Genomic DNA, 14,116 nt, shown 5'->3' with positions numbered 1-14,116 from the left:
GGTCCCCTGTAGGGAAAGCTGGTGTATGTATACTCTTTTATTGGCAGGAAAGCTTCATTGCTACTTCAATGCTACAATGAGTCTTTCAATGTAATACTTTAGTACTGGGATAAAGTCTACAAGAAGTTCTGATGAAACTGAGAACATGCAACACAAATGGTAAAGCTGGGCTAAACCATAAGAGGTTTTTGGAAAGAGGTCTATAACACAAGATACAAGAGTGTAAAGCTGAAATAATGTATTGTACATTTCCTACTGTGTTACCATGCCTCTGAACATGACAAAAAGCAGCACACACTGTAACAGTAAGTCTGTGTTTAATTTATTCAAAATGGCGGAAAAAGCACCAACAAATACTTTGCTCGCCTTTGAGTACAAAGAATTTAGTACACAGTATGCTATTGCTGTTGACCTGCTGTCACACAAGTCATGAGAAAGTAATGCAAAGTAGCCTGACTCTTGTCCTATAATCGCACAACAAATACAGGAAAGACCTCAAAACCAGAATGCACCAGTGATTGCACTAGTTTAAAGGTTGCACCCTTTTCCCAAAAGAGAAGTTAGGGAACACATCACCACAAAATAAAGGTCAAAAGCAAAATAGCCATACACTTGTGTGATCTTATTCCTTCTTTCAACCTCAACACCTTTTTGTTCTTGCTTTTATACTAAATTTACTGTGTAAATTCACGGTTGAACTTAAAGAATTGCATTCCAAGTCCCTACACACAAAACTCAAACAAGAATCAAAGTAAAATGCTCAAAGGTATGTTTTGTGCACAAGTACCCTTCGTGACCTCTGTGAATTTAATTAAAATGGTTAGGGGGCCTTGAGTTTGACCCCATAACAGCTCTGGGGTCAAAAGGTCAGAGATTTTATACAATAACACCCCAAAAGCTGAATTCCTTTGTAATATTCGCTTCTCACCATGACTGGACTCGACAACAGAACAAAACAGAAAGCAGATAAAACACTAGTGGGTGAACAACATTGTACAAAAAAGATAACAGGGAGTTTGCTTTAAAAACCCATGATAGTTTTTGGTATGGAGGCATCAACATAAACGAAAATGCTAAGTGACATTTACCACCATTAATGACCAGGTGTCTTTTATTAAGGGTATAATGGCAGGTCCCCTCTTTCTCCTCCTTCTTCTTTTCCTACCTCCTCCTTCTTCTCCACCTACCCTCCTCCTCCAGCTCCCATTCTTGGCTTCCCTTCACCGGGCTAGCCTGGATCTGATTACTCACAATCCCTAAATCTGAGCAGAAAGCTTCCTGCCCCGCCTTAAAGTGCCAGCCTAAACAATTTACTGTCCTTCTACTGCCCTATCTAGCCTCCCACACACTCACCAACCCAGTTAAACAATCTCAGCTCAGCTTGGGGGCAATGGGAGTGGCAAATCCACTCACCAGCAAGTTTATTAGGTACACCCATCTAGAACCATTTCGAACCCCCCTTTGCCTCCAGAACAGCCTGAATTAATCGGGGCATGGATTCTACAAGTTGGAAATGTTCCACAGGGATGCTGATCTATGCTGACATCACACTGCAGATTGAACACTGGAACACCACCACCACCAGGCTGTACCATTAACACCAGGCAGGATGGGTCCATGAACTTGCTGCTTATGCCAAATCCTGACTCTGCCATCAGCATGACACAACATAAACCTGGATTTGTCAGACCAGGCAATGTTTTTCCACTCCTCAATTGTCCAGTGTTGGAGATTGTGGGCCCACTGGAGCCACTGCCCACTTCTACTTGTTTTTAGCTGATAGGAGTATTTGTATTTGTATTTATTAGGGATCCCCAAGGCAGCAGCTACTCTTCCTGGGGTCCAAACATAATAAAGCACTTACATTACATATAAAACAAAAGACAAAACAATAAATCATATAACATTATTACACCACTACATATCTACAATAAAAAATGGTTAAGACCATCATACAACAATATCACAATGTTTGCGTATGCATGTGTCTGTACCTTTTGTGTGTGTCACTTCACAGTCCCCGTTGTTCTATAAGGTGTATATTTACCTGTTTTTTAAAATCTGATTCTACTGCTTGCATCATTTACCTGATGTGGAATAGAGTTCCATTTAGTCATGGCTCTATGCAGTACTGTGCGCCTCCCAAAGTCTGTTCTGGACTTGGGGATTGTGAAGAGACCTCTGGTGGGGTATGCATGGGTGTCCAAGCTGTGTGCAAGTACTTTAAACAGACAGCTCGGTACATTCAGCTTGTCAACACCTCTTACAAAACAAATAGAAATGAAGTCTCTTCCACTTTGAGCCATGAGAGATTGACATACATGTCATTCATGTTAGCTCTCCGTGTACATTTAAGGGCTAGCCGTGCTGCCCTGTTCTAAGCCAACTGCAATTGTCCCTCTTTGTGGCACCTGACCACACGACTGAACAGTAGTCCAGGTGCGACCAAACTAGTGCCTGTAGGACCTGCCTTGTTGATAGTGTTAAGAAGGCAGAGCAGCGCTTTATTATGGACAGACTTCTCCCCATCTTAACTATTGTTCTATCAATATGTTTTGACCATGACAGTTTACAATCCAGGGTTACTCCAAGCAGTTTAGTCACCTCAACATGCTCAATTTCCACATTATTCATTACGAGATGTAGTTGAGGTTTAGGGTTTAGTGAATGATTTGTCCCAAATATAGTGTTGAGTCATCCGCATACATAGACACACTGGCTTTACTCAATGCCAGTGACATGTCGTTAGTAAAGATTGAAAAAAGAAAGGGGCCTAAACAGCTACTCTGGGGAATTCCTGATTTTACCTGGATTATGTTTGAGAGGCTTCCATTAAAGAAAACCTTTTGTGTTCTGTTAGACAAGTAACTCTTTATCCACAATATAGCAGGGGGTGTAAAGCCATAACACATACGTTTTTCCAGCAGCAGACTATGATCGATAATGTCAAAATCTGCACTGAAGTCTAACAAGACAGCCCCCACAATCATTTAATCATCAATTTCTCCCAGCCAATCATCAGTCATTTGTGTAAGTGAGGTGCTTGTTGAGTGTCCTTCCCTATAAGATTGCTGAAAGTCTGTTGTCAATTTGTTTACTGTGAAATAGCACTGTATCTGGTCAAACATATTTTTTCCCAGAAGTTTACTAAGGGTTGGTAACAGGCTGATTGGTCGGCTATTTGAGCCAGTAAAGGGGGCTATGATTAGATTTGCAGAAGAATACTTGGTTTAAATGTAATCTGGCACCTTATTATATAATATCATGATATCTGTGCATTTATAATGATGACATGATATTGTATTGATGATGTGTACATGTACTGTGATGTAATTTGAATGTAATATCCTAGGCTTGTTAGGCTTGCAGGATATTAAGATGTGTGATTTAGAACAGTCAGAATGACACCCTCATTAAAATGTAAATTAAACAGGTAAAGAGGTGTGCTTAGATAAATCTGTTCCATCCTCACATACCTTGTGCCCTCTCAAAAATAATGGGTGCATGACGACTCTGGTCACAGGTTAAATAATTATGTTTATTTGTTGGGTCACATGGAAATTCAAAAGGTTTAACGGTGGGTTGTCATGACCCAGAAAAGTTTGAGAACGATGGGACTAGTGCATAGGCTGTGGTTTTAAAATGTGGACACTTTTGTGTGTCCTTCAAGGTGTCAATAACTGTACATTTTATAACAAATAACTATTTAATGCAGGTTTTTCCTGACAGTATTTCTAAGATTTCTCTGTGAAAATTAGATCTTGAGCCAACATGAGCTCTCTAAACACAGGTGAGAAATGGCTAACCTGACAGATTAAATGGCTGGTGCGCAGCAAGCACCTGAGGAGCCGCCTGGGGTGATCCTCCGTCAATCACTGATCCACAGTCGGCTTGGCTGTCATACAACATTAATCATTTGACATTACAGGGTTGCCTCGGCCTCTAAAAATATATATTTTCTTACCCCTGAATTGACCCATTTCTCAGCCTCTGAGTATCACAGAAACATAACACTTTGAATGAATAGAAGAAAAATGTTGTTGCAATGGATGAAGTTGATCAAAAATAACTTCAAAACATGAAACACATGCAAAAAATATATATTTTTAAATATCCAATTTTACTATAACTGTGTGAAAAGGTTACAATATATGCTTATTTTGGGGAATTAAAACCAATAGCTTGTGTTGCAGAAGGTTAATAAAATAAGTGTTTAGGCTTGTGTCTCTTTGCAATTATTATCAATTTGGGGGGCAAAAACAGGTTGGCACTTTTAGGGTTAAATTGCCTTGTACCTTGCATCTTTACCAAGATATCCCATAAGCTGACTGGGTGCATCCCGATATATGGCTCCCTTCCCTTTGTTCTCTTTCCTTGTCTCACTGAACGAAATGAAACAGATAGTTGAGCACAATATGGGAGAAACTCAACATCCTCAGTGCTACTCCTATCCAGTTCCTTCAAATCAGTGAGAACGAGGAGTAGTACAAGGGGCGTGTAGCAAAGGAAGCCATTTTAGACTATTGGGATTCACCCCTATGAATCCCACTAATGGCTAACCAACAGAACAGTGAGTCCAAGCTTCTAAGGGACAATCGGTTAGCAGTTAGCCGTATGCAGACACCCTCAGGACAGCTACTTAGCAGTAAGCTACCTAGGCGCCCTTAGGATAAACACTAAGAAGTAATTACCACTCCATTCTAGAGTTGGACTTTGCAATTATTCACAGACTCACACCTCTGGGGTGAAATTTCCCCTAGGTACAGATCTAAGATCAGCTTCCCCTCCACCAAAGTGGAGAAAATGTAAAACTGACATAAGATCAGTGTCTGAGAGCAACTTCACCCTACTTCTGAAGAGGTACGCCAGTTACAGGTCTAGGTTAGGGCTGGGAGGTGTTTAAACATCAAAAACCACAGCAAGTACACATACTCCTCATCAGTGATGTGTCAAACACTTGAGAGAAAAAGAGTGTTGACAATGATTCCAGTATGTTCAGGCTACTTATTCTTGATGAGTATTTAGAGAGTTACAGTATGTGCTGACAAAAGCGTATTGCGAAAGTGGAAACACACATAAAATTCTCAGAATTTGATACATTTTCAGAAATGAGCAATAATGCCTTTTTATGTGTCAGAAACAGTTCTCTTTTAGTCTTAGTAAATTCCACATTCAAACTATTGTACTTTTCAGTCTTTCACCAGTGTCACGTCCTGACCATAGAAAGATGTTATTTTCTATAGTAGAGTAGGTCAGGGCGTGACAGGTTTTTTCCTATGTTTTCTATTTCTATGTTGTCAGGGTCTAGTTTTGTATTTCTATGTTGGGGTTTTGTTTGGGATGATCTCCAATTAGAGGCAGCTGGTCCTCGTTGTCTCTAATTGGAGTTTTTTCCACCTGGGTTTGCGGGAGATTGTTGTTGAGTAGTGTATGTATCACCGCTGCGTCACGGTTTGTTATTCAGCTTATTTGTGTATTGCATAGTTTCACAGTGAAAATAAAATGTGGAACGACACACACGCTGCACTTTGGTCCGCTTCTCCTTACGACAACCGTGACAACCAGCTCAAAGTGAAAGCCTAACATTTAAATGGTATAACAGCACCACAAGGTCATTAGCCTGGTTTCCACAATTTTTGGGGGTTTGGCTTCCTTTTCATGTGCAACCCTAACTCCAGGCTAGAACAAAATGGCACCATTGTCTGTCCCTCCCAACATCCAAATACATAATATTGTATGGTTGTTTGCTCCCCACTTCACACACCTTGATGCATAGTCCTCCCACATTCCATCTATCATCAAATACTATCGTGCTTTATGCTGTATACAGTAACCCTAACATGCTGACTACACCACTCACGTGCGCGAGCATTGCAAAATAAATTTAAACATACACGTTATTCAATTATTGCACCCACACTGCTCGCTGCTTGTGAGCAATGTGGGAGCAACAATTGAATGACATGTGTGTGTTTACATTTATTTTGCAACGCTCGCGCACGCAACACGGGCGGTGTAGTCAGCATGTGAATGTTTAGATGCCAATCGCCATATAAAGTCCAAAGATGAAAAAGCCTGGAAGGAGGAGAGATGACTAGAAACGATTCGGTTGACTGTTTTATGTGTGGATTAATTGTCAGAGTAGAGGACCTTGTGCATTTCAGGTTAAATAACAACTCAACGTTTATATCCCAGGACAAAATAGCTAGCAACAGCAAGCTAGCTAAATAGGATAAATTAGCTAGCAACTGCAAGCTAACTAGCTAAATTGCCATAAATGCTTAATGCTTTTCGACCTGTCCCCAAATTGATATAATTGGTTCAGAGTTCGTTTTGATATTTTAACCTGCGTGTCGAGATCGCGTTTGGTGTGGGGGGGACAAAATCAATATGCGCACGATGGTGCACGCGCGGCCGTTTTGGGTTCAGTCTTTTGCCAAAATCACACTGTGAGACACCCATCAACAACGTGAAATTTGCGTGCGAGAGTAGCAAGTGTCAATTCACATACACTGCGTAGAGTATGCCAATGTAATTGTTATGAAAATCCATAATAAACCGTTGTTTTTGTTCACTATTTAGCCCCAGAGATTTAATGTTGTGAGTTCCTTTTGACCTTAGATGTCCAACGGGATCCACCGTACCTGGGCTAAACAGTTATTGTTTTGCTAGCTCCTCATGAGGATGTTGTTTGTTTCTAATAAACCAGAGCCATGTATAAACTACAGTACATCTCGTTCTTTCTACATAAACAGTGCTCTCTCTTGAAATCGGAGTCCTCAAGTTTTCCAGCTGTAGCCTGTCTAGGCTATAATCAAAATCAACACAGGTACACTGCAGTTGTTTTCAAATATATAGCCTATTTGTCTGATAAACCTTAGTTTACAGCTCAATGCATTGTTAACTACATCTTTAATCTACTTAGCACAGGGAAGATCATAAAAATTAATTTTCTACAAAATTTGTCTGCTTACTCTACCAGCATTGTTCCACGTAGACACGAGAAAAAAAGACTTGCTTTCTAATTTGACGCACTATGAAGCCGTAGACATCGTTGACGCTCACGGCCCATCTGTTTTCTCTCATTCACGTATTCTATTTCCTTAAGAAAAAGCTTAATAAGAAAGCTTAAGAAAAACAAAATGCACTGCAATACAACTAAACAAAGGAATACAGCACAACTAACACCAAATAGATGGAATAAATGTGAACATGTATGGTATAGGACTTCGTAATGAACAAAAGTACATTTGCTTCATGATACTGGTAATCAGTTTCCCCTGCAATTTCAATCTTTAAGTGGCAAGCTATATAACTGAACAGTGTCACACACAACCCTATTACAAGTTATCTAATTGTATCAAATTAATCAAATCACCTAAATCTAAATAACAACAATTATGAGCCTAAATTACTGCGTCCCAAATGACACCCTATTCCCTACATAAAGCATTACTTTTGACCAGAGGCCTATGAGAATAGTGTGCCATTTGGAACATAACCTAAGTAGTCCAGGACCTCTGAATAGGAGCAGTTTAAAAGGATACATGTGTCTCTCGTTACCTCAGCATCTCATGGCTTCCATAAGTGGCCGCCAAACAGGGCTGTAAACTAATGTGGGCGAATTGCTGGGTAACTGCAGCACTTGTATCTAAAACAGCATGCCCCGACTTGCTTAAGGGCACAAGAGCCACCACTGTGTCACCTAAATGGGGACTTGCGCAACTGAGCCATAATGTACTCCATGACCCATAACTATTTATGTTTATAACATTATTTGTATGCCCAGTTTGTGTGGCCTTTCACCCCCAGGCATCCCCATATCTGTCATGTTAAGTTAGCATGAAACGGAAAACCAAAATGAGTGTTCTTATTGGATAAATTCAGGTAATAGCTCTCTCCTTCGTACCTATTGAATGTGACCATTTTCTTACACTTCTGCTCTAATACACTTATTGGCACCTCTGCTCTCCTGTCTTCCTATTCTATCCCATTCTATTCAAATTCAGCATTGACAAAGTGAGCAGAGTGAGCAAAGCTAAGAATAATCCAACTGAGAAAAAAGTCCTTTGGCATCCACTCTCTCTGCTAAATGTGGACTGAATATTATCATTCCAAAACGGTAAAAATAACTCTGTGTGTTTGATGTGGGCGATGAGAACAGTGCCTGTCTGTCTGTATGTCTGAACACAATAGCGCGAGGCCGGATGAGAAAGTTGGCCAACTACAAACGCAGAGGAAGGATGTTCGGGAAGAACCAAAGGAGCATGGAGATAAAAACAGAGCCAAGAGCACCAAGACTGAGACTTGAAATTTAATCGAATCGCTGTGGATGCCAAAGGGCATAAAAATGTAAAGTCCACAAGTGGCCAATTGTGGACCAACAACCAATCATCCCTATTCATTCTATTGACAGGTAACATACTGGCTTCTGAGATTCTTTCACAGCATACAATTGGTCAGTCAGATATCAATACTCTATTACCGGCAAAGGGCATGTCCAACTGCCAGTGGTGTAAAGTAAAAAATACTTTAAAGTACTACTTAAGTAGTTTTTAGGATATCTGTACTTGACATTTTTGACAACTTTTACTTTTACTTCACTACATTCCTAAAGAAAATATTGTACTTTTTACTCCATACATTTTCCCTGACAACCAAAAGTGCTCGTTACATTTTGAATGCTTAGCAGGAAAGGAAAACTGTCAAATTCAAGCACTTGGTCATTCCTATTGCCTCTGGCCTGGCAGACTCACTAAACACAAATGCATCTTTGTAAATAATGTCTGAGTGTTGGAGTGTGCCCCTGGCTATCCGTAAATTTTAAAAACAAGAAAATGGTGCTCTCTGCTAATATAAGGAATTTTAAATGATTTATACTTTTACTTTTGATACTTAAGTATATTTTAGCAATTACATTTACTTTTGATACTTAAGTATATTTAAAACCAAATACTTTTAGACTTTTACTCAAGTAGTATTTTACTGGGTGACTTTCACTTTTACTTGAGTAACTTTCTATTAAGGTATCTATACTTTTACTCAAGTATGACAATTGGGTACTTATTCCTCCACTGTCAATTGCCCACCATTCACAGCTCACAAAATGACAAGCCAATGACTACTCTACATTCTCTCACCCGATGGCAGCCAACCCAATCACATTTCTCATTAATTTCTCTTCAAATGACCCACATCATTTCAGTGATTTAGGGTTTCTCATAGCACATGCTTTTACCCTGAGTGACTTACAATCAGTGCATTCAAATAACGTCAAGCAAAACAACAACTGATAACAATCATCGCTCACCTGATTAACACACACTGGTTCTGCAGTCTTTTCCATAGGGAGCGGTAACACTCGTTTGCTACGGCGTAGATGTGCGGGGAAATCTCGCCGAGGTGGTGTCGGCTGTACCTCTCGACCGCCAGCCGGTCGTACAGGTCAGGGATGGACTGGTACGGGTTCACCGCAGCCAGGATGGAGCCGATGTATGTCTGTTGTAGGGGAAGATAGAGATGGAAAGGGACATGAAACACATGGAGAAAAATAGGGTTGATTCACAATACTGAGCCCGAGTCAAGCCCAGCCATGCTAAGCTGTACTGCGCTGGCCTGGTTACACATACATCCACATTGCCCTGTATAGCACGGTTGCTGAAAAAAAATCTAAAAGCCATGTAGAATATCCTTTTTCATCAACAGATAGCATAATTGACATGGAATGGAACGATATTAAGGTTTTGTCTGCAACACTCCCCAGAGAATGACCAGACTTGAACAAGGGAAGTCTTGGGAGAACAGTCCTTTGTCCATGTTCCAATGTGAGAAAAACAGTTTTTTTTCAGACAGCCCAAAGGCCATAGATAACTTAATTTAAGACAACAAAAAACAGGCCATAAAAACCTTTAACTTATTTTCCAGGACCTTAGAAGATAACAATCGGCCATAACCTTCCGTGAGGGAAAAATAAGTAGGCCAGGTAAAGTCATTGCAAACTAACATGAACAACAACATCATTGTGAACAGTAGGTCTGGATTTGCTTCAGAACACAACGCTAAGTTTATTTGACCTTTCCCCCTTCATTTTCTTAGGCCTACTCCAGTTTTCATGAAAACCCGCTTCATATTTAAAAGTTCAAAGCCAAATAAACCAAAGTGCTGAAATAGAAACTTCTTCAGCCAGAGAAAAGGTATTTTGGCAGTTCCCTCAGTTCTGTGGTAATGAGTAATGGATAATGAAGCGTTTTGGAAGAAGCACAGATACATCTGAAGGGAAAGCGACTTTACATACTTCAATTCGGTACATACACCAATTACAGTTAACAGTGCTGATGACCCTGAGAATAAACTGGGTGAGGGTGAGGCAGTTGTGGTGAGAAAGCATGTTTGGGGTGCAATATTTCTGTTTGTCTCCATAGAAGAACCTTCTGTAAATGGTTCTACCTAGAACCCTCTAAGAAGGGTTCTTTGTAGAAATCTCAATAAAGGGTTCTACAAATAACCTTTTTATCCTCTAAAGGTTCTACCTAGAACCCTCTATGAAGGGTTCTACCAAGAACCCTTTTATCTTTCAAGGGTTCTTCCTAGAACCCTCCATGAATAGTTCTACCAGTCTTATATGCATATTTTTATGACAATACATCACATATATCATAAGGCCTTTTTCACAGCCTAGTTGTACCCTAACACAGTGGTCGGAAGCTCCTGGTTTACAGGCCATATCAGGCCTGCAAGTCACATTATGCTGGCTTGCAAAGTGATTTGTTATTCCTATTAGAATCCAGCAAGAGTGAGGATATCCAACAATTGGAACTTTTGATCACCAGCAAACCTGCATTCAGAATGACTGAAGGTTGATAATGGAGACTACCTAAATCATCTAAACTGGAACTGGTGCAAACAGTAATGGGTGCAATAAGTCCAAATACTAACAGAGTGGATTAGTGTAGAAATATCAAAGTTATTTATCTTTGTGTAGCATACCTTTGTGAAGCAACTGAAAATCTGACAATCAACCCGCAATAGAGCATGCTGGGAAATATGACAATGATGGGCACTGAGTAAAAATGACACAATCACACTCAACTCTGGTTGTTAACACCAAACACTAGGGTTCTTTTACAGCACTTTACAGAGTTAATTCAACTCCTGAATCAACACTAGAAATGTTACACTAAACAATCAACAAGTAGGTAACACCAGCCAAGTGGCCAATTTGCTGTTTACCATACAATAAATACACTGCTGGTTCACTCAGACTCCCTTCTCTTCTCAATAAAATCACAGAAAACACTTATTTGAAAGAAAGATATCAACTATGTCAGTACTGTATATGTAAAATGATCAAGGGAATGCCAGATTATAGTACAAATATTCCCATATAGGTACATTTATTTAAATTGTTTATTTAACCTTTATTTTGACAGTGAATACATATTGAGACCTAGGTCTCTTTTTCAAATGTGCAATGTATAATACAATATACAAATGCACATTATACACTATATATATATATATATATATATATATATATATATTTACATTTTAGTCATTTAGGAGATGCTCTTATCCAGAGTTACAGTAGTGAGTGCATAAATTGTTTTACTTTTTCATACTGGTCCCACGTGGGAATCAAACCCACAACTCTGGCATTGCAATTGCCATGCTCTACCAACTGAGCCATGTAAACATTAAAATACAAAAACACAGTCATGGTCAATATCAAATATTCTCACATGTTAAATTTATCAGATTATTAAAACTACTGATGTTAAAGTTTATACACTGAGGTAAACACTAATGCCCTGGCACTATTTGAAAGAAAGAGAAAAAAAACACAATAAAAAACTTATTCAGATTAAAAAGGATTCTATGTAGAACCTTTCTTGCCTTCCAAAGAATCCTTCATTCCTTCAAAGAACAATTTATTCAAGAACCCTTTGCCGTATAAAGAACCCTCATCTTCCAAAAAGGGTTCTTCAGATGAAAACGGCTATTGGTAAAGCCCTGTCCATCCGCAAATAACCTTTTTGGAACCCTTTTTTCTAAGAGTGTACTGTTATGTCTGAGTCTCAGTGAAATGTGAGTGCTTGATGAACAAAAATACTATTATAAATTTAGTTGAATCTACCACAAACTATTTCTAAAGTGTCTGAACAAGAGTCTTTGTGCAATATATAAACAAAAAAAGAAACATCCTCTCACAGTCAACTGTGTTTATTTTCAGCAAAATTAACATGTGTAAATATTTGTATGAACATAACAAGATTCAACAACTGAGACATAAACTGAACAAGTTACACAGACATGTGACTAACAGAAATTGAATAATGTGTCCCTGAACAAAGGGGGAGTCAAAATCAAAAGTAACAATCAGTATCTAGTGTGGCCACCAGCTGCATTAAGTACTGCAGTGCATCTCCTCCTCATGGACTGCACCAGATTTGCCAGTTCTTGCTGTGAGATGTTACCCCACTCTTCCACCAAGGCACCTGCAAGCTCCCGGACATTTCTGGGGGGAATGGTCCTCACCCTCCGATCCAACAGGTCCCAAGTGTGCTCAATGGGGTTGAGATCCGGGCTCTTCGCTGGCCATGGCAGAACACTGACATTCCTGTCTTGCAGGAATTCATGCACAGAATGAGCAGTATGTCTGGTGGAACTGTCATGCTGGATGGTCATGTCACGATGAGCCTGCAGGAAGGGTACCACATGAGGGAGGAGGATGTCTTCCCTATAGCGCACAGTGTTGAGATTGCCTGCAATGACAACAAGCTCAGTCCGATGATGCTGTGACACACTGCCCCAGACCATGACGAACCCTCCACTTCCAAATCGATCCCGCTCCAGAGTACAGGCCATGGTGTAGCTCTCAATCTGACCATCACTCCTGGTGAGACAAAACCGCAACTCGTCAGTGAAGAGCACCTTTTTCCAGTCCTATCTGGACCGATGGAGGGATTCCTGGTGTAACTCGGGCAGTTGTTGTTGCCATCCTGTACCTGTCCCGCAGGTGTGATGTTCAGATGTACCGATCCTGTGCAGGTATTGTTACACGTGGTCTGCCACTGCGAGGATGATCAGCTGTCCGTCCTGTCTCCCTGTAGCGCTGTCTTAGGCGTCTCACAGTACGGACATTGCAATTTATTGCCCTGGCCACATCTGCAGTCCTCATGCCTCATTGCAGCATGCCTAAGGCACTTTCACACAGATGAGCAGGGACCCTGGGCATCTTTCTTTTGGTGTTTTTCAGAGTCAGTAGAAAGGCCTCTTTAGTGTCCTACGTTTTCATAACTGTGACCTTAATTGCCCACTGTCTGCAAGCTGTCAGTGTCTTAACGACCGTTCCACAGGTGCATGTTCATTGTTTATGGTTCATTGAACAAGCATGGGAAACAGTGTTTAAACCCTTTACAATGAAGATCTGTGAAGTTATTTGGATTTTTACGAATTATCTTTGAAAGACAGTGTCCTGAAAAAGGGACGTTTCTTTTTTTCTGAGTTTATATTATACAATATAATGTATCTATCAATATCTCTGAAGTATCTGAGTCGTATCAGAGTAAGAACTGTAAACTTTCCCTTGTATCTACTGCTAAGGCTGAGTCTTGTCATGCTAGACATAACTTTATTTACAAAAATACTGTTTACAGTATATACAACTACCTTATTTCTTAAATGCCTGTGTCACCTCGGACCCCAAAGAAGCCCCGACCTAATCTTCTACGGTGTAGATTGAAGTTACCCCTAGATGCTGATCTTGGGTCAGTTTTGTATTTTCCCAGTAATGGTTAAGATTAGGATTAGAGGAGGTGAAACTGGGGGAAATTCTACCCCAGAGCACAGGCAGTCAAATGTGCCTCTTACTGACTGACCCACTTCTGGCTGGATGACACTTTATGCAAATAAATGTGAATGGCAGTTGAGATGACAATATTTACATAACAAATATTGGTTCTCAAACTTCAACCCGGTTTTGTGAAGCCGTTTAGACCACAACAGAGTGCAAAAAAGGGGCTTATAAGTATAACATAAATGATCACAATGAAGTGTGCGATACGGTTCTGGTTTAACTGTAAATGCCGGTAATGTAAACATTGCGCTGAAACACTAG

General features: G+C 40.1%; 1 protein-coding gene across 3 annotated transcripts in view; it reads right to left on the bottom strand.

The window, feature by feature from the left end:
- Nucleotides 1-14,116, bottom strand: part of myo10 (myosin X) — a 290,886-nt gene that overhangs the window by 123,623 nt on the left and 153,147 nt on the right. For all 3 annotated transcript variants that reach the window (XM_029703950.1, XM_029703951.1, XM_029703952.1), the window contains one exon: nucleotides 9,311-9,498. In XM_029703950.1, the coding sequence (XP_029559810.1) occupies nucleotides 9,311-9,498 (188 nt within the window). The remainder of the gene's footprint in view (nucleotides 1-9,310; nucleotides 9,499-14,116) is intronic.

Source organism: Salmo trutta, chromosome 21 (genome assembly GCF_901001165.1).
Source record: "Salmo trutta chromosome 21, fSalTru1.1, whole genome shotgun sequence".
Lineage (NCBI taxonomy): Eukaryota > Metazoa > Chordata > Actinopteri > Salmoniformes > Salmonidae > Salmo > Salmo trutta.
This window is presented reverse-complemented; position numbering and strand designations above follow the sequence as displayed.